The sequence below is a fragment of the Syzygium oleosum genome, unplaced genomic scaffold, assembly GCF_021117445.2.
Source record: "Syzygium oleosum isolate NSW1041296 unplaced genomic scaffold, Sole_v2.1 Sole_v2.01, whole genome shotgun sequence".
In the NCBI taxonomy this organism is placed as follows: Eukaryota; Viridiplantae; Streptophyta; class Magnoliopsida; order Myrtales; family Myrtaceae; genus Syzygium; species Syzygium oleosum.
Genome location: NW_026607485.1, coordinates 36,605,533 through 36,632,216, shown reverse-complemented (window position 1 = coordinate 36,632,216; position 26,684 = coordinate 36,605,533). Strand labels below are relative to the sequence as shown.

The window sequence follows — 26,684 nt, the reverse complement described above, 5'->3', positions numbered from 1 at the left end:
TACACTACAACAAAAATGGGCAAAGCCTATATTTGTTACAAATAGTGTTTGGTTCGTTGATCGACGAATTTTTCTATTTTGACGCCTTTGGTACTGAAGGTATTTTTATCGTCTTTTGGTACCATAGGCAAGATTAGGGGTGAGCATGGTCCAGGCGGGTAGTTCCCAACATGGAACTAGGAACCGCTCACTAAGGACCAGTTTCGAGAAATTGGAATCGGGAACCGTTTGTTGGTTCCATGGATCCACCCGGGAACCGGACTGCCGGTCCGGGGCGGTTCAGTTCCCGGGTGGGTCCATGGAACTGGTCCCGCCAAGTTTCACGTAAATGGAGGTGACCGAGAGCAAGAGAGGGAGGCGATGAACGGTTAGAGGCATGGCGGTGAGTTGATGGGAGTTGAGAGTCGAGTTTTAAATTAGGGATTTCATGGTTTTAATTTTTCTAGAAATGTTTTGTTTTTTTTGGTTGAAATTTTTCTTAAAAATTAAACATGTATATATATATATATATTACCGGTCCGGTTCGGGTGAGAGGTTCCACGTCTAGAACCGGAAACCGGATCTGTACTCACTGATTCTAGTAAATTAGAACCGGGAACCGGACCAGTCCTCACAGGAACCGCCGGTTTCGGACTGGTCCGGTCTGGTTTCAGGTGGTCCAAACAGTTCCCGATTTCTTTGCACACCCTAAGGCAAGATGACATGTCATCTTGGATGCCAAAGGTGACAAAAGATAATTCGGTCTCAAATGCGACGAAGTAACATCTGTCGCCTCTGGTTCAAAGGCAACATGTAAGGTTGTCTAGCTGACAATTCAAATACATGTATTGGGGCTGTAATCCTTTATAGTTAAAATTTGAGCTGAGAAAATGTTTGCTGCTCACAGCGGAGCTCTTAACTTTGCCTCTGTGATTGCCATGGTTCATAATTGGCCAAATAACATTTGTTTAGCAATTTAATAGCATCAAATGTCCGTCACTTATTAAAATTTAAAAGGGAAAATTCCAAAAAGGGGCCCGAAGTGAAGTCATTTTCTCAAATAAGGGCATGAAGTGGACCTTATCTCAAATAAGGACTTGAAGTATCATCATTTTCTTAAATAATGGCCTGAAGTAAATCTTGTCTCAAATAAGGGCCTGAGGTGGTCATATCAGTCTCAAATAAGGACCTGACTTCATAGGCTAAAGGGTGTTTTCGTCTTTTTACTTTTTTGAATTTTTTTCTTTCCTTTTTCCTTTTTCTATTTTTTCTTTTTATTTTCCTTTTATTTTTCTTTTTTTTTCCCTCTCTTCCCCGGCGTCGAGCGAGGGCCGCCCTCGCTTGGCCTACCAAGGATCGCCCTCGCCCGCCCAGCCCAAGCGAGGCGACCCTCACCAGATCCGGCGAGGGCAACCCTCGCCCTTACCGATGTCGGGCGAGGGTCACCTCGCTGCGGCTGGGCGGGAGAGGGCGACTCTCCCCAGATCTGGCGAGGGTGACCCCCGCTATCGCTAGCCCAAGCGAGGGCGAGAGTTACCCTCGCCGGATCTGGCGAGGGTCGCCCTTGCTCGCCTAGCCTAGGAGAGGCGACCCTCGCCCGACCCTGGCGGCCCTCGCCTGAGGCTGTTACTGGCTAGATGCAGTGACCGCTGGGGAAGTAGAAAAAAAGGGAAAAGAAAAAGAAAGTGAAAAAAAATAAAAAAAATATACTTATAATTTGTTGGGTTAATACCACGAGAAACCCTAAACTAGTACACTTGTGACAAATTTACCTCAAATTATTTTTTTGACCACAAAAAATCCTCAAACTGGTACACCTGCGATAATTTTACCTTGAACTAATTTTTTTACCACCAAAAACCCTAAATTGGTACACCTGCGACAATTTTACCCCGACCTAATTTTTTATATTATTTTTTATTTTTTCGAATTATTTTATTTTATTTTTTCTTGTCTTTTTTTTTTCCTTTCCTTTTCTCTTTTTTTTTCCTTCATTTTCTTTATCTTCAACCTATGGCCGGTCGCCGGTCTGGCGACTGACCATAGACGAGGGCCGACGAGGTCGGCCCCGTTGGCCGCTGGCGAGGCCGACCTCACCGGCAAATGGCGAGGTCGGCTTTGCCCACCCTTGGCGAGGTTCGACCTCGCTAGTTGCCGACGAGGGGTCGTCCTCGCCGCCATCGCTAGCGAGGCTCGGCCCCGCCGAGCTAGAGGTGGGGGCCAACCTCGCCGGCAACTGGCGAGGTCGGCCTTGCCCACCCCTGGCGAGGTTCGACCTCGCCAGTTGCCGGCGAGGGGTCGTCCTTGCCAGCGAGGAGTCGTCCTTGCCAGCGACGGCGAAATCCCAACCGTTCTGTCTGGCGATTGCGAAGCCACATCGCTCTAAGCGCGAAGCGTTTCTCTCTCGATTTTCCCTTCCCCGATCGAAGGACCGGAGCCATGGCCGGCGTCTCTCTCAAGTGCGGCGACTGCGGCGCCCTCTTGAAGTCTGTGGAGGAAGCTCAAGGGCATGCCGAGCTCACCTCTCACTCGAACTTCTTCAAGTCCACCGAGGCCGTCCTCAATCTCGTCTGCAGCTCCTGCGGGAAGCCCTGCCGATCCAAGACGGTACGCCAAATCCCCGCCTATTGTGGCGTTCTGATTTGTTGCGCTGGCCATTGATTTGGTTTCTAAGCGATGGCGAGGTCGGCCTCGCCAGCGACGGCGAGGATGACCCCTCGCCGGCAACTGGCAAGGTCGAACCTCGCCAGGGGTGGGCTAGGCTGACCTCGCCATTTGCTGGCGAGGTCGGCCTCGCCAGCGGCCGGCGGGGCCGACCTCGTCTGCCCCCGTCTCTGGCCGGCCGCCAGACCGGTGACCAGCCATAGGTTGAAGATAAAGAAGATGAAGGGAAAAAAAAAAGAAAAGGAAAGGAAAAGTAAAAAAAATTCGAAAAAATAAAAATAATATTAAAAAATTAGGTCGGGGTAAAATTGTAGCATGTGTACCAGTTTGTGAATTTTTGTGGTAAAAAAAATAGTTCGGGGTAAAATTGTCACAGGTGTACCAGTTTGGGATTTTTTGTGGTCAAACAAAATAGTTTGGGGTAAATTTGTCACAAGTGTACCAGTTTAGGGTTTTTCATGATATTAACCATAAATTTTTTTTTTAATAAAATACCCCTTCTCCGGCGACGGAATAGTCACCGGCAGGCCAAAGGTCCTTATTTGAGACGATTTGGCCACTTCAAGCCATTATTTAAGATAATGTCCACTTCATGTCCTTCTTTGAGAAAATGACTCCACTTTGGGCCCCTTTTTAAAAAATTTTCAATTTAAAATTGTGAAATGGATAAAAGTGTCTTTAAATTCTTTTTAAATATATTCGACCAATAAAATAGATGAATATAAGATAAATTGACTATTTATTTTGCATTGAATAAGAGCAAAAACTATTTTTTTCCCACCAAAATTTAAAATATTATCTAAATAATTAAAATATATATATTAATGTACACGTTGACCTTTATATATTGTGAAAATTTTGTCTCCCGGATTGAAAAAAAATATCAATGTATGTGTTAACATTTATACATGTTGTTGGGAAAACTCAATCCCCGATCGACACATTCGAAACATATTCGAACGAATTCGATCAATGCGGAAAACGTGCCCGATGACCATCAACTTGTATCACCGATCGTACAGGCATATCACACAACGAACATACCCGGTATTGTCACAGATTAAGTGCCACTTTGCGCTTGAGAGTTCTTCGATTGTCTTTCGTACTCGCTTGCGTTCCGAAGCAAAAACAGAGAAAACGTTATGTTCGAAAGAGTGTGTTTGCATATGAAAAACACGTTAGTTTTTCCAAGGGGTGCTTTCTATTATAGTGATAGGCAAATAACTACCTTGTGGGCCCTTGTGGCTCACGGGCCCGGTTTGGCCCATCTTGGGCGATCCACCCATTATGTCTTTCATCTCCTACTCGCCCACGATGGGCTAAACACAACTCTCTTCCTTGCAAAGTTCATATTGGCAAATAATCCGTGCGACCAGCATACTATGAGAGCTCGTTATTATACATCTGTTAGGAATATATAACAGCTCAAATTAGGCATTATCCAGAGTAGAATTAGTATGCAGTTCCCTAGATCAATCAGTCACATTTTTTATCTCTCTTGATCTCTTTTAGTATCTCGTATATTGTATTCACAACCATGATTTACTCAAAATCATAATTGGTCGATCTGTGAATACAAATATAGAATGTGACATCATAAATTAAATTGATCTTCCTCTTTCCTTAAACCTCTCCATTTCAATCCAACTCGCTTTTCTAGAAATGCCCCGTTAGACCGAATTATCATGATCATCGGCAACATCCTAAGATAGCAAACACTGAATAGAAATTTTGAGAATAAGTAAGAGTCGTGAGGGCACTTTAATTGAGAAAAACTATTTTTTCTCAAGAGTCTCATACGACTTAAAAATTGAGATCATAATTTTTGCCAACTCTTATCGGTCGCCCTATGCATACGTAATATGAAATACGTATTACGGTATTTTCTCCTTTTCCCATAGAGCGTATGTCTTTACTCTCAATACCGTACATATGATAGTTTAGACATACTCAATGCCTAACTTGAGTTCACAAATCTACTCTATTCATAAGCGTCTATCAGAACTCACATATGGCATTAAAGACAGGTAAAGTGAAATATGTGGGTCATTTCACTTTCGGACATAATAATATATATGTCCTCATCTTAACATTCTTTTAAGGCGACGTCCATGCTTCAAGCTTGAGCTCTCAATTATCACATAGATAACAAGCTTAAAGCTGTCTCATCTCTATTCATCACACAGTGAGAAGAGGCGATTACCCGTGTGAGTGGGCTAATCTCTCATCTGTCCGACATACCTTTTCAATATAATGCATTCAGCATCGACATTCACAAACGTCTTACAAACTTATAGGCATTGATAATAACAAACTTCATTAATAGTGAACATTCTGGGAAAATTACAATATTCAGTACATCATATTCTACATAGTCCTAGAGATCTCACATGACCATGGAAAACTTCTCTAGGAATCGGCTTTGTCATAGGATCTACTATCATCCTTTGTGTAGATATGTACTTCACGTTCACTTCCTTTCATGCAACCATATCCTTGACATAGTTATATTTGATATCTATATGTTTGGTCTTTCCATGGTACTTGGGATCCTTAGGGTACGCTATTGCTGCTTGGCTGTCACAATAGACCAATACTGGGTTTGCAGCATTCTCAGTAACACCTAAGTGATCCAAAAATCTTTTAAGCCAAACAGCTTCTTGTGTCGCTGCTGATAGAGCCACGAACTCGGCTTCCATTATAGATAAGGCTACACACTGTTGTTTCTTTCTGCTCCAAGATATGGCGCCATTATTCAGTAAGAACACATATCCAGAAGTAGATTTCTTTTCTTTTAAATCTCCTCCCCAGTCAGCATCAGTATAGCCTTCAAGGTGTATATCACTTCCTTGATAAGTCAGCGCATAGTCGGCACTTCCCTTTAGATATCTCAGGATTCTTTTGACGGCGATCCAATGTGCTTGACCTGGATTGGATTGGTATCTACTTACCATTCCAACTGCATAACAAATATTAGGTCTTGTACACATCATAGCGTACATCAAGCTTTCGACAGCACTAGCATATGGAACTTGTTCCATTTGCTCCTTTTCTTGTGAAGTCTTAGGACACATTCTGTCGCTTAATGCTTCGCCCTTTGCAATAGGAGTATCTATTGGTTTACAGTCTTGCATACGAAATCGCTTAAGGATTTTATTCACATATGTCTCTTGTGAAAGGGATAGGGATAGGGATTTCTTTGAGCGATCTCTTAAAATCTTAACTCCAAGAATGTATGCAGCTTCACCCATATCTTCATCTCAAAATTGGAAGATAACCAGTTCTTGACCGTATTAACAAACTCCATACTGCTTCCAACAATTAGTATATCATCAACATATAATGATAAGATCACAAATTGATCTTTGGATCTTTTGATGTATACACAATTGTCTTCACTAATCATTACAAAATCATATGCCATTATGGCATTATGAAAACGTATATACCATTGTCTCGAAGACTGCTTAAGGCCATATATCGACCTCAATAGTCGACACACTTTGTGCTCCTGGCCTTTTGTAATGAAACCAACAGGTTGTTCCATATAAATTTCTTCCTCTAATTCTCCATTGAGGAATGCAGTCTTTACATCCATTTGATGCAATTCAAGATCCAAACGAGCTACTATTGCCAGAATAAGGCGTATAGAGGTAAATCTAACCACAGGAGAAAAAGTTTCTTCAAAGTTAACTCCTTCCTGTTGATTATATCCTTTCGCCACAAGGCGAGCCTTATACCTCTCTATTGAGCCATCAGCCTTATGCTTTATTTTGAGAACCCACTTATTCCTAATGGCTTTGCATCCTTTTGGAAGGTCAACCAATTCCCAAACTTGGTTTGATCTTAATGACTCCATTTCTTCTTCCATTGCATGTATCCATTTTTCCTTATCAGGGCACTTTAGAGCATCGTTCACATTCTTCGGTTCATCTTCATCTTGTGGGGCGATCATGAAAGCTTCTCCTTTAATGTCAAAACATCGACGGGGAATCCTATTACGACTTGACTGTCGTATGGAATGCTGTACTCCTGATGATTCACCACGTTCCATTGCGCTCCCACTCGAATTAGATAATGGTGGTGTCGTCTCTTTAAGTGGTTGCAATTGAGACTGGTTTGCATTCAACTCTCCATTTGTCACAATGCTCCCACTAACTTCACTATCACGATTCACAGATTCGTATAGTGAGTAATCAACACCTACTTCGCCCTTTTTAGGAAATTCATTCTCTAAGAATGTGACATCCCGTGATTCAAATTCAGTTATACTTCCGCTTTCTTGCTCACCTATGAATAAATATCCTTTTGAGTGCTCTGAGTATCTTATAAAAATACTCTTTTTGCCTCTTGGGCCTAATTTTCCATACTTGTGAGAAGACTCACGAGTATAGGCAACACAACCCCAAGGTTTTAGAAAGCTTAAATCAGGCTTTCTGCCTGTCCATAACTCATATGAAGTAGAAGCAACTGATTTAGAAGGCACACAGTTAAGTATGTAGGCAGCGGTCAACAAAGCATCACCCCAAAAGGTGATGGGCAAGTTAGCTTGTGCCATCATTGATCTAACCATTTCCATTAAGGTTCTGTTTCTTCTTTCCGCAATACCATTTTGTTGAGGAGTATATGGAATAATCAGTTGTCTTTCTATTCCCTTTTCATCACATAAATTTCTGAACTGATCAGACATATATTCTCGACCTTGATCGGATCTTAATGCTTTTATTTTCTTGTCTAATTGATTTTCCACTAAGCTCATAAATCTTTTAAAGCAATTTAAAGCCTCGGACTTATGAGAAATCGAATCGACATGTCCAAATCGAGTATGATCATCAATGAACGTGATGAAATAAACAGACCCGTGCCTTGCTTTTACATTCATTGGACCACAGATGTCAGTATGGATTAATTGCAAAGGAAATTCAACTCTTGTTCCTTTTCCAAATGGTTTCCGCATTGTTTTTCCTTCTAGGCAATGCTCACATATGGGCAAATCAACCTTTTTAATATTGCCCAATAAGCCATTTTAGCCAATCTATTCATTCTTTGTTGGCCAATATGACCAAGTCTAGCATGCCACACGTTCAAATCATTCTCATAAGAATCAGATGATGTAAATAAGGAATAACTGACATTAACTTCACAATAGTCAACATCTAATACAATAAAGCCATCTAAAAAATATCCGGAACCATAATAACTTGTACCTAAAGACAAGTCTACACCATTGTTATGGAAGTTTACATTAAAATCAAGTCTAACTAAAACCAACACCGAAACTAAGTTCCGACGAATCTCTGGAGCAAATAGCACATCATGTAGGAACAATGTGCGTCCACCACGCATAAGTAGTTGACAGGTGCCAATGCCTCTGACCTCCACTCTTGAATTGTTCCCCACGTATATCCACTTCGTTCCTTGTGGAACTCGTCGGAACTCCACGAAAGCTTCTCTGTCCTTCGCTACATGGTCTGTGGCTCCCGAGTCTACAGTCCACAAAGGATTAGATTCAGTTAGAAACACTGAACTAGACACATAAGTAGCATTTTCATTAATGCTAAGGGTTTCTACCTTCTTTGGCTCGCCACAGTCGCGAGCAAAGTGACCCTTCTTGCCACAGTTGTAACATTTCACTCTTGAAATGTTCTTCTTGAAAGGACGCTTTCCTTTCTCCCGTTGGCTGTGCCTCGGTTTCTTCCCTGAAGGACTTGTTCTCTTGCCTTTCCACTTCTTTGACCCAGCAGGGTGCTTCCTCTTGGAGCCCGAAACTCCATGCGAGCTAGAACCAGCAAAGTAAATATCAGTTTCTGGCTTAGCTGCCATGAGGCGATCCTCTTCCAGCTCAAGATGCCGCATAGCATCCTCGAAGGTCTTGATACCCTCATTGTGGGTCAAATGGATCTTCATGTGCTCCCAGCTTTGAGGCAAGGAGCGGATTACTGCCTGCACCTGCTGTTCATCAGTGAGTATGTGGCCAGCATCCTTTAGCTCACTAATCATATTCGACATCTGCCTCAAATGTTGTTTCATGGTCTTTCCATGAGATATCTTGTATGAGTCGAAACAGATAGTGAGTTGTCTCAGTTTGGTTACAGAAGTTCGACCAAATCTTGATGCCAGTGCAGCCCACATGTCTTTGGCGCTTTGGAAACGTCCGAACTCTCGCATGATGTCATTTTCCATGCTGCTTAGCAACGTAATCGAGCAAGAGAGTTCTTTCTTTTCCAAACAGCAAAGGCATCTTTGTCCCTTTTGTGTTAGGCAGTTGTCCCATCCTCAGGTTCTTCCATAATCTGGTTAAGAGCTTCGAGTGCCTCTTGCTCTTCTAGCACATATTGAATCTCGAGACTCCAAATCTCATAATTGTCGCCATTCAATTTTTTCCCTTAATAAGTTCAGCCACTATATTCTTAGTTGCTGAAGCCATCGTATCTGAACATTTCAGACACATACGCACGAATTATTAAAGCCTATCTAAATGCTTCATCAGCATCATGATTACATAAACTAATCATATTAATGAATAGTTTCACAAAAGGTCTTAGAGTCGAAAGTTCACTATGTTCCCAATCATCGTCTAAAAATCCTAATTTGAAATTACCATTAACATAATCATTTATGTAAAGAAATTGATTCTTCAAAAGTTATACAAACTTTTAAGAACTTCTCACATATAACATAACATATAATATGGCAATATAAAATGAGAAATCACAAAAATTCATAGCCATATATATTTCATAACACATTCACAAATATTTAAGAACATGTAATATCAACTTGAAACATGTACAGAATTGATTCCAAATCCTAAAAGAATAATATCAAGTGTACCAATCCAACACATAGACAGGAAATGACTCATAAAATTCTTTAGAAAGTTCTATTTTCTTTGGAACATAAACAGAGGCTCCCGGAAAATACCTAGATCCGGGCCATGGTTTGCGCCGAGACCCATTCAATGCAAGGGTTGATGTTCTCTTTGCCCCGACCCTTATGTATTCTTGCAGAAAATTCTCCACAAGCATCTTATAGCTTGGGCCTTTAAGGTTTCATTAACCTTATCAAGAATTCTTCCCAACTCCTTAGGAATAGTGCATTTTAGGGCTCCGACCATTACATATTCCGGCATTACAAAACCATTCCAAATGATATCTTGTATCATTTTGTTGACCTTGATGATGTGTGTCATCATATCATCTCTAGTGTCCCATCGATAAAGAGCTAGCTTGATTCTAAGTTTCTCAAGCCTCTCCTTTTGAGCTGCCGTTCTTGGGATTATCGAAGTGCGTCTCCAATGTACCATTGTTCCTGCAACGAATACAGAACAAAGGGATTACTTAAAATCCATGATACATTAAGATAAGGAATGCTTATTCATATACATATGATCTAGCACTTGTATTTCAAAAAACTATAGAAAAATACTAGAGAAAATGCCAAAGAATATACCCCTAAGTACGTGTACATAGGGTTTATCGTGCATTTTCACATTCATAAGTGCAGCAAACATGTCATGTGAATATACCATAATGTAGAGCATTCCGATACAAGCACGTTGATACCAAGAACGCCCAAATCGGAGTTCAAACGAGCTCGAACGGGCCGAAAGAACACAATGGGTCATTCTGCCCGGTCTGAACCGGTCCTGTTCGATCGGTTTGACCGGTCCAATCGTTGACTGGTCAATGGTCAACCGAGTCAGGTCAACGGGTCGGGTCAACGGTCAATCGGATCGGGTCAACGGGTCGGGTTAACAGTCAACCGGGTCAGGTCAGCGGTCAACCGGGTCGGGTCTCAGATTCGCGCTCCTGATGACGTCACGCTGACGTCATCGTCGGCGGTTAGGCGGCGACCGACACGCCATTTCGCACGGCCGCGGGTGGGCCTCACGTGCCGTCGCGCGCACGGCCCTTGTCGGCGCGTGAGGGCGTGTGCGGCATCCTCCGGCGACGCGCGGCCCCTCATTTTGCTCGTCTCGACGAGCACTTTCTGTTTATGCAATAAAATTCAAGTTTTGACGAAAAACAAAAATCGAAACATGCATGAACAGTTTGGCGACGCTAAGAAAACGAACAAAAAACGAGGCCAAAACGAACAAAAAACGAGCAGTATACACTTCAATGTTAGAGACGATACACATGCATGATCGGGAAACAAGTAAACGGGCTCTGATACCAATGTTGGGAAAACTCAATCCCCGATCGACACATTCGAAACATATTCAGAACGAATTCGATCAATGCGGAAAACGTGCCCGATGACCATCAACTTGTATCACCGATCGTACAGGCATATCACACAATGAACGTACCCGGTATTGTCACAGATTAAGTGCCACTTTGCGCTTGAGAGTTCTTCGATCGTCTTTCGTACTCTTTTGCGTTCCGAAGCAAAAGCAGAGAAAACGTTATGTTCGAAAGAGTATGTTTGCATATGAAAAACACGTTAGTTTTTCCAAGGGGTGCCTTCTATTATAGTGATAGGCAAATAACTACCTTGTGGGCCCTTGTGGCTCACGGGCCGGGTTTGGCCCATCTTGAGCAGTCCACCCATTATGTCTTTCACATGTAAAGTGGGTGACCGGCAATATTTTGACAACAAAGAGCAAAAAGTGTGCGGTGCAGTTCCAAAGTCAAGGTGCGGAACTAGACCGACCTTGAACTTAACTATTGTTAAATGATTAATCGATGTTTGTTGATTGTTGTATTTTCTGGTGATTAGAATTTGGATCAATTGTTTATGGATGAATGAAGAATGAAGTCTGTAATTCATATTTTATGTTATGTGCTTTGAACTTTTTATTGTTTGTATTTTAGGTGCATCTTTTATGGGTTGTTGCTTTTAATAAGTGGATATTTCTGATGTTGTTTTAGCTTTCATTTTGCATGATTGAGAGATAAATTGGACAATTCTCCATTGCTTTAGATTCTTGTTTGATTTGTAGTGTTGTTTTGTTTCTCGCTGTATTGTTGCTTAGTATCGCTATTCTAAACATTGTGTATTGATGGATATAATTTTTTTAAAAGAATAAGTTCCCGGGTTGACCTTGGAATTATACTGGACAAGCACTACAAAAAAACAAGGGATTAGCGACTAATTTTGCGACGAAAAATTTGGCAAAATCCGTCGCAAATCGAATTTGCGATGGAAAAAATTCCGTCGCTAATAGGGCGTTGCAAAATTTTGCGACGGAAAAAAATTCGTCGCAAAATTTGTTGCAAATTAGCCACGAACACTATCCGTCGGAAAATTCGTCGCAAAAAAATATAATTGAAGGAAAGATGCTAGTCCGCAAAAAATAATGATATATGCAAAGTTGCAAAGGCTGACATGATGCTATTTGATATCCAATCTTATAATACATTCAAAACATTCATAGGAGGCGGGACAACCATAGATTCTGCTTAAAAAACGAAAAATCGACAAACCAGACACAACATTAGGCAGCTTTGGTACTCGGCAGGACACCAGAAGCAGTCACTTTTGTCGACACCTGATGAAATATGGATACATAAATAAAGATATTCAATCAGTCCAGAATATAAAAGAAGCGTTTATGCATGGATGTGGAACTAGGTATAAAAAAATAAGTAAGAGGGTTAAAAAAAAAACGTTTCAGGACGAACATCACCGTTCTTACATATATATGAATATGAGTCAACTTTGACATTCACTGTAGGTTTTTCACCCTTGTAAACCGTATTTCTGTCACCTACGAAAAATTAGATCCTTCTCCAAACAGCATTCAACAGTTTAATGACATAGAGAGGTGAATTACCAACACCAATTCCCAGGAAGAGAGGACTCAAAGTCAATTAAGGCATGTATTTCTACAATGTTCAAATATCATGATTTTTTGTAACAAGCATGTCATCCTGGGATCTCTAAATTTTCAGTTTTTCGCAAGCAAAGAACCTAGTTGTAAGAGAGTTGTGCACAAGAAGTAATTGTAGGGCAGGAACATATTGGGCAAACTGCACTTATGGCACAAAAGATTGTGAAGCAAGCTTATCCCCGATTTTGGGAATTTTAACTAGAAAGGACTGAGAAAATCATCATCATCATCAGCAATCTCAGCATCATTGTGTCGCTCATCATTGTGCCCATCACCTATTGGATTGGCGGGAGGTACAGGAGGAACCTCATTGCGATTGATGTTGAGGTGTCGCATAACGATTTGCATTTGTTGTTTCAAGTCATTTATTTCTTCGTCCTTCTCTACAAGTATATTTTTCAGTTGGTTCACTTCTTGGGTCAATTGTTCGTCATGTCGTGTCCTCCTTCGACCAGCCGCATTGGATGATGAAGTTGCAGCATGATTCGGCATGTATACCCTTGACAAGGATCCCATCCCAAATATTTTTCCTTTTTTCATCCCATTCGTTGCTTCCACCCATAATGCCGTACTGTTAACTGATGGCTCAGACGCAGCACCACCATCACCACCACTAGCATTGCTCATTAAAAGTTCATCATATTTTTCCTATATTAACAATATAGATGAAAATAAAATAACTTCATATATATAACTACCATAAATATTAAAAGCATTTACGGTTTTCATTCTAGTTTCCATAAAGTCCAAAGTATAACCTTACATACCTTAATAGCTTTTGCTCGATCGCTAATCCATGTCTTATCTTTTTTTTGAAATGTGCGTTCAAATGTAGCTGCAAATGTCGGTTCCGTCCACAATTCATGTGCCTACAAAATGTAAACATGAGTAATTGAATTAAATTAACTTATAACTTATTTAACAGACTTACCATTCGTTTTCGATGCTCCCCAATGTTGATAGAGCCCCCAGCATATCTGACAGACCCTTCACTAGAACTAGAAGATCGATTCTTTTTATTCTGCTCACTGATTTGCTGACTCTTTTCAGTTTACCAAATTCTGTTAATTTCCGTCCAATTGTCAGCTGTAATGAAAGCCGGCTTCACTTGCTTGCTCTTCGATCTATTCATCACATTTCGTATGTGATCACTGACTTTCTTCTAAAAAATTCTTCTTACTTCATTCTCTTCCTCTTCATCCCACCTGAACTTCCGCTGCAATCAATACAAAAAAAACTGAAAGTTATTATGATGGTCACATATCCATTACCATGCACCAGACAATTCAGTGATAGATTTTGTAAAGTTCATCTCGGGGAAAATATCTAGTCCCTTTAGTACCTAAAACTAAAGAGTTGTTCTGGTCCCTTTACATCATTCTTGATCATCAATATACTACACCAAACTTAGTTGGTGAGAAAATAGAATATCTAAAACTTACCTTGAACTCATTCCACCACAAATTTTCCACTTCTTGTGGAGCACTTCTGTAATTAATATACTATCCCATCCAATAGTTTTTCACTATTTTATTTAGTTCCTTCACAACAAACGTAGCATCCGTGAATCTGCAAATATACGGATATTGTGCAACAGCGACAATTCAATTGACATCCATATCTAAAATCATAAATATAACATATACTTAAAAAAAATGAAGTACTTACGAATCTCCAAATGGGCATATCATGAATCGGTTATCTTCTTCACCTATGTTTCCCTCATTATTCGATTGTTGCGCTCAATAATAAGGTGGAACGGAAGGAGATGGAGCTAAAGGAGATGGAACTGGAGGAGATTCAGTTCGCATGTGGCCAAGTCCCCTAACATGTTCTTGAGTGTTGGAGGAAGGGCCAACGTGTCCATATTGTCCATCAGCATATAGTGGTTGAGGGTTAGATGAAAGGACAGGGGAAGAGGAAAGGGATGGGGACGAGGACGAGGAAGGGGCTGGTCTTCTATGCATGTGACCTCCACGTTTATACTGACAAGTGGGAAGGTTAGACAAATATGTAAAAAAATATGAACACGTATTACGGACACATAATGACGTACATGACGAAGCTTACCATTTTGTTTTAGAAGGAGAAAATGTTTCCTCTTAATTAGCCAATGCCGAGTGTTTATGATGTGCAATTTCCTATGAACAAATATACTATGAATCGCACTCATTTTGATATCAAACATCAATATATGAGCACGATATGCCATGCTAAGCCGACAATAGCCATAATTAACCACACGATCCACTTTTAAACCACACGATAATTCATCAAGTACAAGATCAACCATGAAACATCAATTTCAGCCAGATTATCTTCGTTCTCGGCCACACGATCATCAATCAACCCACACGATCAGGCCATAGTTAACCAATCAACCACAATTAAGCAAATCAACTACACGATTAACCTAATTAACCATATGATTGGCATTAAACAACTAAGGGTGCGAATAGTAACCATTCTGCTCCAGAAATCAAATTGTTGCCAGAAATTGATTTTTCACATTCTTGCCAGAAATTGATTTCTGAGGGAGAAATCTGTTTGGTAAAACATGACTAATTCTGCTCCCGAAATTGATTTCTGGAACAGAACTCTGTTTTGAGTTGTTGAAATGTTTTGCTCTTAAAAAAATTTAAATTTTACTCAAACTGGGTGGCCACAGGTATTATAAGCCATTCCGTAAAGTTTTGAAATTTTGAATTTTTTTAATTTTTTTTGGGCAACTAAAAAAAATATTTTCTACCTAAATATTGGTGGCCACAAGTATTCTAAGCCATTCTGTGAAGTTTTGAAATTTTTTGAAATTTTTAATTTTTTTTGGGCACCTAAAAAAAGTTAAATTTCACTCAAAGTGGGTGGCCACAGGTATTGCAAGCCATTTTGTGAAGTTTTGAAATTTTTTATTATTTTATTATTTTTTAACTTTTTTGGGCACCTAAAAATATTTAAATTTCACTCAAAGTGAGTGGACATAGGTATTCTAAGCCATTCTGTGAAGTTTTGAAATTTTTTAATTTTTTTAATTTTTTAATTTTTTTAGGCACCTACAAAAATTTAAATTTCACTCAAAGTGGGTGGCCACAGGTATTCTAAGCCATTCTGTAAAGTTTTTTATTTTTTATTTTTTAATTTTTTTGGGCACCTAAAAAAATTTAAATTTCACTCAAAGTGCGTGACCACAGGTATTTTAAACCATTTTGTAAAGTTTTGAAAATTTTGATTTTTTTATTATTATTCTTTTTTTTTGCACCTAAAAAAATTTAAATTTCAGTCAAAGTGTGTGGCCACAGTTATTTTAAGCCATTTTGTAATATTTTGAAATTTTGGTTTTTTGTATTTTTTTTAAAAACAATTCACCAAATTTCATATTTTTCCAAAAGCTCACTTTTTTTAATTTTTTGGAAATTTATTTTTATGAATTTTTCTAGAATTTTTAAATTTTAATGCATTTTCTGAGAAAACGCTTAATCAACCACACAATCCTCATTGAACGCTTAATCGGCGACATAATCGACAAATTAACCAGGCGAACATCGATCAAAATCACATGCAATCCTGAAATTGGGCCCTAACTTAGCCAACCAATCCGACACTAAACAAGTCCGATTAATACTCATTATACTAGGTAGAGTTTAGGGAGTCGCTTACTTGGTTCAAGGCCAAGAAAAACCAAACAATAATAATATTTTGACCGGTCGGCCAGTGGCGGGGTTGGCGCGGGCGCGAGCCCAAGTGGCGTCAGGCGGCGGCAGGGCGGCGACGGCTGGGCGGTGGCTGGGCGACGGCGTCGGGCGGCTAGGGGCGAAGGTGTCGGGCGGGTGGTGGGTAGCGACGAGCTCGGGCAATGCTGGGCGGTGACGGCGTCGGGCGAGGCCGGGCGGCGACGGCCTCGGGCTGGCCGGGCCGGGCGGCCGGGAGGGGGCGATGGCTACGAGCTCGGGCGGCCGGCTGCGCGCGACGACGGCGGGCCGGGCGGCGACGGCGACGGCTACGAGCTCGAGCGAGGCGCGCGGGCGATCTGGGCCGCGGCGAGCTTCGCCAGGCCAGCGGCGAGCACACGCGCGGCCAGGCGACGACGGCAACGGCTGCTGTGAGCTCTCGGCAGCGCAAGCGACGACAGGCTGGCGGTCTGAAAATTTGCAGTGACAACAACGTGCGCGGACAACGGGAAGAAGAAGAAGAAGAGAAAGGGGAAAAGAAAAAGAAAAAGAAGAGAAAAAGGTCTCAAAATTTGCAGTGGACGTGACCGGGGGGCACGTGCGCAGGAAGGGGGGGAGAGAGAGAGAGACGGGTGCAAAAATTTGAAACGTGCGCGAATGTGGTTGCGACAGAAAGTGGTCAATTCGTCGCAAATTTGCAACGGAAAAATAAATCCGTCGCAAATTTGCCACGTATTTTGCCACGGAGTCCAAAAATAAAGGTAATTTTCGTATCCGTCGCAAAATTTGCGACGGATTTTGCTTTTCATCGCAAATTTGCGATGGATTTTTCATTCCGTCGCAAATTTGCGACGGATTTTTCATTCCGTCGCAAATTTGCGACGGACAATATGTTTCCGTCGCAAATTTGCGACGGATTTTTCATTCCGTCACAAATTTGCGACGGACAATATTTTTCCGTCGCAAATTTGTGACGGACAATATTTTTCCGTCGATAATTTGTGACGGATTTTTTTGTCCGTCGCAAATTTGCGACGGACAATATGTTTCCGTTGCAAATTTGGGAGAGAAATTTTTTTTCGTCCCAAATTTGCGACGGACAATATTTTTTCCGTCGCAAATTCGCGACGGATTTTTTTCCTATCACAAATTTGCGACGGACAATATGTTTCCGTCGCAAATTTGTGAGGGAATTTTTTTTCCGTCCCAAATTTGCGACGGAAAATATATTTTTCCGTCGCAAATTTGGGAGGAAATTTTTTTTCCGCCCCAAATTTGCGACGGACAATATTTTTTCGTCCCAAATTTGGGAGGGAATTTTTTTTCCGTCCCAAATTTGCGACGGACAATATTTTTTCCGTCGCAAATTTGCGACGGAAACACATTGTCTGTCTCAAATTTGCGACGGATTTTTTTTCCGTCGCAAATTTGGGAGGGAATTTTCTTTCCGTCCCAATTTGCGACGGATAATAATTCCATCGCAAATTTGTGATTGATAATATTTTTTCGTCGCAAATTTGCGACGGGTTTTTTTTTTTCCGTTGCAAATTTGCGACGGATTCGAAAAATTGCCGTGAATTTCACTTCCGTCGCTAATTTTTCGATGAAGAGTAGCCACGAATAAGTTGTTGTCGTAAAATGAGCGACGAAATTAGCAACGATCCAAATCTAATGGAAAATAGAATATCGCAAATGTCATCGCACGAATAATATTTGACTTGTCGTCATTTAGCGACAAATTTTCCGACGATCAATTACATTAATAAGAATAATCGACAACAACAATAATAACTACAACAATAATGATAATAACAATAACAATAATAACAAGAACAATAATAATTATTATGACAACCAAAATAACACTTGTCGCAATAGAAATTACACATCATTAGTGTTTTGATCCAAAAATTTTAATCTTCATGTTCGTCTTTGTCTTCGTCTTCATCTTGATCTGCATCTTCGTCCTCTTCTTGATCTTGATCTTCATCTTCTTCGTGAGCATCATCTTCATCATCTATCTCAAAATCAAATTCTGAACCATCTTGTACATTTAATTCGCAAATTTCAGTTGGATCCACATCTATCATTGCTCCACATAGATCTCGTAAAGTTGGAATGTTATATTCCTCAGTTTCAACCGCGTTACAGACTTCCTCTTGTTGATAGGCTCTATCCTTCCAGTGTTCCTCGATTTTTCTCCGTGCTTTGATTTTACATACAGCCCACCAATCAGCTTTGTCACGTTTCAAACTAGGATATGATGCATAACATACTTGAATTGCTTGTTGTGCCAAGACAAATGGTTCATATTTCATATACCTTTTTCTTGTGATTTATTTCAACCAAATTAAACTTCGTATGCACCTTCATTCCTTTGACGGGGTCGAACCACTTGCACTTAAATAACACAACCCGCATCATTAATGGTTCAGGGTACTCTATCTCAATGATTTCATCCAACAAGCCATAAAAATCATCTTTTGAACTGCCACCATTGGATGACCGAACAGACACACCACTATTCATTGTGGCTTTTCCCATTCCATATTCTTGAGTGTGAAAATTATATCCATTTATGAAATATGCTGGCCAACTTCGTACTCTTAACTGTGGACCCCATGACAGATGATATAGCAATCCTTGCTCTCCAAGTTCATCATGATTACTGTGAACCTAAGGTTACACACGCAAAGTCAATAATATATATTTTAATAAATGATGTATAAAATTTTAATAACTTGGTTTTGGTCCATAGGCAACTTACATATGTTTTGAACCATGCTGCAAATTGTTCATCGCACAAACGGTCAAACTCATTTGGTGGTAGTCCATACATTGAAGTTTGGAAAATCCTAGTAATAAATACCATTTATATATTAGCAAATATTTGACACACAATACATATATTTGCAAATTTACACTTACTCGAAGTATGGATCGACTTCTGGGCAGTTCAGTAAAATATATGTATGGGTTGTATGCAATTCTTCGCCTGTTAAGTAACGAAACTGACATGCGCTGCTTGGTCAACCCAGATAATTGAAAATAGAGAATGCTTTGCAATTGGGATCAATGGGGCCCTCATCATTTCTGCCTGCTCTCCGCCTCTTGCACTGCACGTGCGGCTCAAAATAGTATGATGCAAATGTTGTCACTTCTTCTACAATATATGCATTACAAATTGAAGCTTCAACACATGCCTTATTCTTCACTTTTTTCTTCAAATGATATAAGAATCTAGTTGCAATAGAAAGAAGCTTATCGGAACATAATATATAATAAAGTAATTTGAACTTTATTTTAAAAACAAAATTACCTCTCAAATGGATATATCCATCGAAATTGGACGGGACCTGCAACTTTGGCCTCATAAGGCAAGTGAACTAAGAGATGCTCCATCGAATTAAAAAACGATGGAGGAAATATCCTTTCTAAGTTGCAAATAATAATTGGAATATCTCTCTCTAGTTTCTCCATGTGCGATGCTTTTAACACTGTCGAGCAAATATCATGCAGGAAATTGCTTAACTCTGTAATGGCGCCCCATACAAAGTTCGGTAGAACTTCCTTGAAAGCTATTGGAATTAGTCTTTCCATCAATATGTGACAATCATGACTCTTCAAACCTGTCAACTTGCATTCATTCAAATCAACACATCTCCCAAGGTTCGAAGCATATCCATCAGGAAACCGCACAGATTTCAACCATTGACAAACAACTCGCCTCTGCTCCTTATCCAATGTATAAACTGCTTTTGGTTTTGGTCCCCTGCTGCTTGCATCCACATCTAGTGTTGGCCGATCACAAATATCTCTCATATCTTTTCTTGCGTTCAAGTTGTCTTTTATTTTTCCGGTGACATCCATCACAGTATTTATGACATTGTCGAAAACATTCTTTTCTATGTGCATGACGTCAAGATTATGATGAATAAGATGGGCCTTTCAATATGGTAGATCTCAAAATATACTGCGTTTTGTCCACTTATGTGTACTTCCGTACGCAAAAGTCGTGCTGTGAGGGTTTTGAACAACAGTTGGAAAGTCCGGCACCCGCTCCCAAATTTGATCGCCGGTCAACCTCAATGGTGGACATGTTCTTTCAGTCCTATTCTTGATGAACTCTTTTTTATTCCTTCTGAATATATGATTTATCGGTAAAAATTGTCTGTGACAGTCAAAATAGCTGGGCTTCTTTCCATGTTTTAATCTAAATGACTTTGATCTCTCCAAACATATCGGACATCCTAAGATCCTTGCTGTACTCCATCCAGATAACATTCCGTAAGCTGGAAAGTCATTTATCGTCGAAAGAAGAGCAGCCTTCATTACAAATGTTTGATCGGTAGAAACATCATATGTAAGGACACCTTCCTCCCATAGCCGTTGTAACTCTTCAATCAATGGTTGCATATAAACATCTATTAACTTTTTCGGATTTTGCGGGCCAGTCACGATCAATGTCAAAAACATATAAGGTGTCTTCATGCACATACCACGTGGAAGATTGTACGGCGTTAAGATAACTGGCCAACATGAATAACTTTTTCCTGATTTCTCAAATGGGGCAAATCCATCAGCACAGAGACCTAACCTGATGTTTCGAGGCTCTATCGCAAACTCAAGGTATGTTCTATCAAAATGTTTCCATGCCTCTGCATATGAAGGATGACACATTAGACCCTATTCTATTTCATGATTTGGATGCCAAGTCATGTGTTCAGCAGTGGCTTGAGATGCATAAAGCTTTTGCAATCTGGGGATTAAGGGCAGATAAAACATTTGCTTGCATGGTCTACGCTTCTGATTACGACCATGCCTCCTGTTAATCTTGTACCTAGGTTGGCTACAGAATTTGCAAGATTCTGCATTTTCATCATCTCTCCAATATAACATACAACCCTTACTACATACATTAATCCTTACAACCGGAAGACATAAGTTATCCACTAGCTTTTTCATATCGTAAAAATCACTTGGCATGATGTTATCACGAGGCAGTATTTCCCGCATTACTTCAACAAAAGAGTTGAAGCAATCCGCAGACACATTATGCTCTGCCTTGATATTTAACAGTCTTGCTGTCACTGATAACTTAGTGTGGTTGTCACAACCTGCCCATAAAGGTTCATCTGCTGCTTTCGACACTTCCCATAACTGATTAGATGAAAAAGTTCCATTACACACATTCTCATCAAAACCCGTTACTCCTATCTCTTCCAATTGTGATGCATGACTAGTACCCACCTTTTCAAGTGTAGGAGTAAAACTAGTACTTGCATGGTTCGATTCTGAAACAAAATTCTGACCAGCTGCATCAATCACCATCCTCTCGTATGGGTTCAATTGGTCATAATAGCTACATTCTTCCCTAGCTAAAAATTAGTCACTTCTTCGATATCCTTCATCAGATATAAATGGTTCACCATGGCAAGTCCAATTATAATAATTCGGAGTAAACCCAAATCTACAAAGATGTTCTCTAACTTTATCACACACATTAAATTTACTATTATTGTACTTTTTACACGGACACCTTAACTTATTTCCATCTATGAACTCATATTTACTACTAGCAAAGTCTAAAAATAGTTCCAACCCAGTACGAAACTCATCGGTCAATCCTCGATGTCCAGGTAAGTTCTTATTATACATCCAAGCCCTGTCTCTTTACATTGTGTCTGTATTAAAATAAAAAAATCTCGTAAAATATTTAAAATATCATATCTACTGTTCTTAATTAAAACCATAAAATTATGAAAATTAAAATTTTGTTTTTCACGCAACAATTACTTTGAAATTGAAAAAATTGAAAAAATTACCATGTAAAGAAGACTTACCCAAATATTTGTCTGAAATCATGGTAGTAGAAAGTGGTCAATTTGACGAGAATTGCAACGTTCACTTGGATTGCGAGACCTTCAATTGGACACGTACCTAAATAAAAGAAAAATCACTTAACATTCATTTTTTAATAATTTTTTTCCGAATTTTTTTAATTTTTTTTCCCCTTATATTTTTCTCCGGTCGCCGGTCCGGCAACCGTCTGACGCCGGCGAGTTTGACCTCGCCGGCCATGGGCGAGGTCGCTCGGCCTCACCCCGATCTGGGGGAGGCCGAGCGGCCTAGCCGTGGTCGACGGCCATGGGGGGAGGCCGAGCGGCCTCGCCGGCCATGGGGCGAGGCCGAGCGGCCTAGCCGGCCATGGGGCGAGGCCGAGATCTGGGGGAGGCCGCGCGGCCTCGCCATGGCTATCGGTCCACCTCGCCGTCGCCCAAATCTGAGCGACGGCGAGGTCGACCGCCACACCTGGGCGAGGCCGCCGATTGACCTCGCCGGCCATGGGGCGAGGCCGCTCGGCCTCGTCCAGATCCGGGGGAGGCCGAGCAGCCTTGCCATGGCCGCCGGTCGACCGCCATGGGGGGAAACCTAGCGGCCGGCGGGGCCGCTCAGCCTCCCCCCATGGCCGGTGAGGTCTCGCCGGTGGCCGGTCGCCGGTCCGGCGACCGGCCAAGAAGTTACAAAAAAAAACAAAAAAAATAGTCAATAAAAAAAAATCTAATCCAGCAATGAATAGTTTTGCGACGAACCGTATTCGTCGCCAATTAGTTACGAAATTAGCTACGATACTTACCGGTAGAAAAGTTTTACCGAGATTGATTTCTTTGCGCAAGGATTATTGAGAGAAACGAAAGAGGGAGAAGGCGGGAGAAAAACGGGGGAATGTGAGGAATCGGTACAGAGAGAGAGAAATTGACGAGTGGGGTGGATATGACGAAAGTTATTTTCCGTCATAAATTACAAATTAGCGACGAATCCTTTTTCGTCGCAAATTAGCGATGAATTTTTTATCCGTCGCAAATTAGTGACGGTAAAAAAATCTGTCGCTATTTTCGTCGCAAAATGGTAAATTTCGTTGCATAAATTAGCGACGGAAAATTGGTCGTCGCTAATTTCGTCGCTAATTTATGCAACGAAATTAGCGACGACCAATTTGCGACGGATTTATAAATCCGTTGCAAAGTTCGTCACAAATTAGCGACGAAAAATTCCCCGTCGCAAATTTTCGTCTCAAAATTCATGTTTTTTTGTAGTGAAGTAGGGTCTAAAGGGTCGGTCGCAGTCCCAAAATATAGGTAGGTTAACAGCTCACCTTAACCCGTTACTAGCGCAAACTTGAAATTTTCGACCTCTTATTAGATGTTATGGGCTTATCTTTGATGTGTCCTTAGATTGGAAGAGTCATGGCACATGCTAATTGAAAAGGCGTGATTTTGTTTATCGATAATCAAAGCAAGGAGGGGCAATGCTCTCTCTTAGGCTCCGTTCGTTTGGCGGAAAATATTTTCCAAGAAAATATTTTCTGGATTTTCCAGTGTTCGGGGGCGAAAAATAACTTCCCACGGAAAACATTTTCCCTCCCATGAGCAATTTTGCCTTCACTTTGGGGGAAAATGATTTCCTCTTTGTGAAAAGAGGAAATCATTTTCCCCCAAAGTGAAGGCAAAATTGCCCATGGGAGGGAAAATGTTTTCCGTGGGAGAGGAAGTTGATCGCCGGTCACCGCCGTCGGCCGCCGGTCGCCGCCGCCGTCATCGGCCGCAGCCCGCCGGTCGCCGGTTGCCGCCGCCGCCGGTCGCCGGTTGCCGCCGATCGCCGGTCACCGCTGTCGCCGATCGCTGTCGCCGATCACGCCACTGTCGTCGGTCACCGTCGATCGTCGGGCGCCGCCGTCGCAGTCACCGTCGGTCGTCGGGCGCCGCCGGCCACCGGTCCACCGTCGCCGCCCGCCACCGATCGCCGACCGCCGCCGTCGCCGGTCGCCGCCCGTCGCCGGTCGCCGCTGGTCGCCGATCGCTGCCGCCGATCGCCGCCCGCCGCCATCGACCGCCGCCGGTTACCGATCACCGCCCGCTGCCCGTCGCCGCCCGCCGCCGGTTGTCGGACGCCGCCGGATCAGCGGTCGCCGAACACCAGAACATATTTTCCGAAACTTTTTCAGATTTTAGCTGAACATCAGAAAATTGTGTTCAAGGAAAACATTTTTCAGGAAAATGACTTTCGGGAAAATATTTTCCAAAAGGAGAATATTTTCCGCCAAACGAACGGAGCCTTAGTCTTCTCTACTTGCTCTATGAAAGAGACAATGCTAGTGCATGTACAAGTGAAACTTTTAATTTTGGAAATCTAAGGAAAATAAGATGAGCATGATGAGCAAATTTACACAAACTGAATTCGAACAAAAAAAAAATACAAACCGAATGATTTTCATTTGTTTATGATTGTTAAATTATATCTCTAGTTTGAGCCTAACCTGATTGGAAGATATAAATCGGTCCGTATTTGATGAGGCATAAAGAAAATTCGAAGTTGGATTTTGATCTAATGTTGCCTTCTTCGGACTATAATCTTGGATTACGAATTAGAAAGGGAAAGGAAATATTTTAAATGTGCCTACACATTGAGAATAACATAGAGCTATTCTGATGTGATTTTAAGCATGTTTTGGACTAAGTTACCATATACAAACTATCTGCGCGCGGATGAGAATGACCTCCGAAGACTGTATTCTTAGCAATTGGACCTGTAAAGATTTCACGAACCTGTTCTTCAAAGATTTATACTCTGTCAGGATTTCTCATGGAGGGAGAGACGCTATCGGCCGATCAAAACCTGCCGAGGGACAACAAGACGCCTCGTGTGTCCTCAGTTCTCCGTGAACGTGAACGTGAACGCAATGCAAAAGTTTCTCTAGTTCCCATGGACTGGTTCCTGCCTGACGACCTATCGGAACAGATCCTAGCCTGCCTCCCGTTCGCAGACCTTGTCAGAGCGGGCGCTGTTTGTACTCGGTGGCGTGGAATTATAACTTCTAGGAGTTTTCGGAAGAAACTGTTGCACGGTGTATCGCGGAGACCATGGTTACTTGGACCCCATGGACATGCTTATGACCCTGTCTACAACGTCTGGTACGAGCTCGATCTACCCAGATTCAAATTATTCAGTGCATGCATCGCCAAAGTTGTATCTTCCACTGGCTTGATTTCTGCATTGGGCAAAGGTAAGGATGGTTTCGCCAGGTTATATGTCTACAACCCTCTTACGAGAAGACGGAGAGAAATTGCGCGGTCCCTGAGGGTGGAAGATGTGATTTGCACCCCCCTTGCAATCACGGTTAGTAGGACAACACCAAGTTATAGAGTCTCAATCGTGACTACAAAAGATCTCCCTGGGGTTCCGGTCGGACGGGAACTTTCGATTCGTCTCTACAGTTCCCAACCAAGGATGTGGGTGACTTGCATGACAGAGGTCTTGATAGGTTGGAGAAGCGGTTACGAGAGTGTAATCTGTGACGGGGTTCTGTATTTCTCAATTTATCAAACGGGGTACGTTTCACCTTGGCACGGCGATGGCCTGGTGATGTATGACCTCTCCGGACGATGTTCCAATGACTTGCTAGCAAGCTTTGTTCCGGTTCCTTGCCCTCTCCCACGTGGATGTCTGATGAACATGAAGGAGAAGCTAGTTTTGGTTGGGGATATCAGCGAAGATGATCGAGCATCTTTCATGTCAATGAAGGGAGTCGGCATTTGGGTCTTGAATGGCAGGGAGTGGCATGAGATTGCTCGCATGCCTGATGATCTTTTCCTAGGATTTGGATCTGATCCTTGGATAAGAAGTTCTGGCTTGAATGATCTGATATACATCCTGAGCGAACGTGGTCCTTATGTTGTTACTTTCGACATGAACCAGAAACAATGGTCACGGAACAGCCTTGACAAGGTCCCTACCGACGTATGTGATTGCTGTTGCTTCGAACCGTGGCTCGAAATTGCTCCATAATTGTCTCTCTCGCACCACAAGGTTGATTGTCACGTCACTCGCAAGCCACTTTACTTACCCATTTGTTGCATATCCTCAAGCAAGTTATCGAATCGAGTAATTTCATGTATCCGAGTAGTTGGTTCTATTTCCATTTGTTGAGCATTAATTATTTATTTTTTCCTTGAGCTTCACTAGAGTCTCTCAACCTTTCGTGGTACATATGGTATGAATGAAATTTACTCTTAATTTTCCATTTTATTATAGAGTTTTTAATTTGTATGACTAGTGAATGGAATAGGGAGGTACATGTTGCTATGGAAATAGATAAAAACAAAAGAATTGTGCTGAACTTTTATCAAAAATTGTTTCCTAATCACTAGGCCAAACTTTGTTAAACTTGAAGTATGTGACGTCGTCGACTTGAGCCTTCCTGACGAATAATGACTTCCTCAAAGGGGATGATGGCGGGGGCCTGTCAGAGTATGACAATAACTACCACGAGAACTTTGAGCTGATAGTTGCACCATCGATTGGATGGTACGCTGGCGGGTCTTGGTGAGGAGATGGGATAAGGATAAAGTCCATAAAGACACTGGGAGGAGTGTGATGACCAAAGTCGTCAACGAATACGACTCGAGGAACGGGTGAATATCAGCCACCGTGCAAGAACGACATCGTCGACGCCACTGTGGATATTAAATTGGTGTTTG

At 41.6% G+C, this 26,684-nt stretch overlaps 1 protein-coding gene across 1 annotated transcript; it reads left to right on the top strand.

Moving 5' to 3' along the window:
• The first annotated feature begins 2,418 nt into the window (after positions 1 to 2,418).
• Positions 2,419 to 25,992, top strand: LOC115680960 (F-box/kelch-repeat protein At3g61590-like). The gene is made up of 2 exons (XM_056309265.1): positions 2,419 to 2,586; positions 24,766 to 25,992. The coding sequence occupies exons 1-2, from the start codon at positions 2,419 to 2,421 to the stop codon at positions 25,990 to 25,992; spliced, it is 1,395 nt and encodes a 464-aa protein (XP_056165240.1).
• The last annotated feature ends 692 nt before the right edge of the window (positions 25,993 to 26,684 follow it).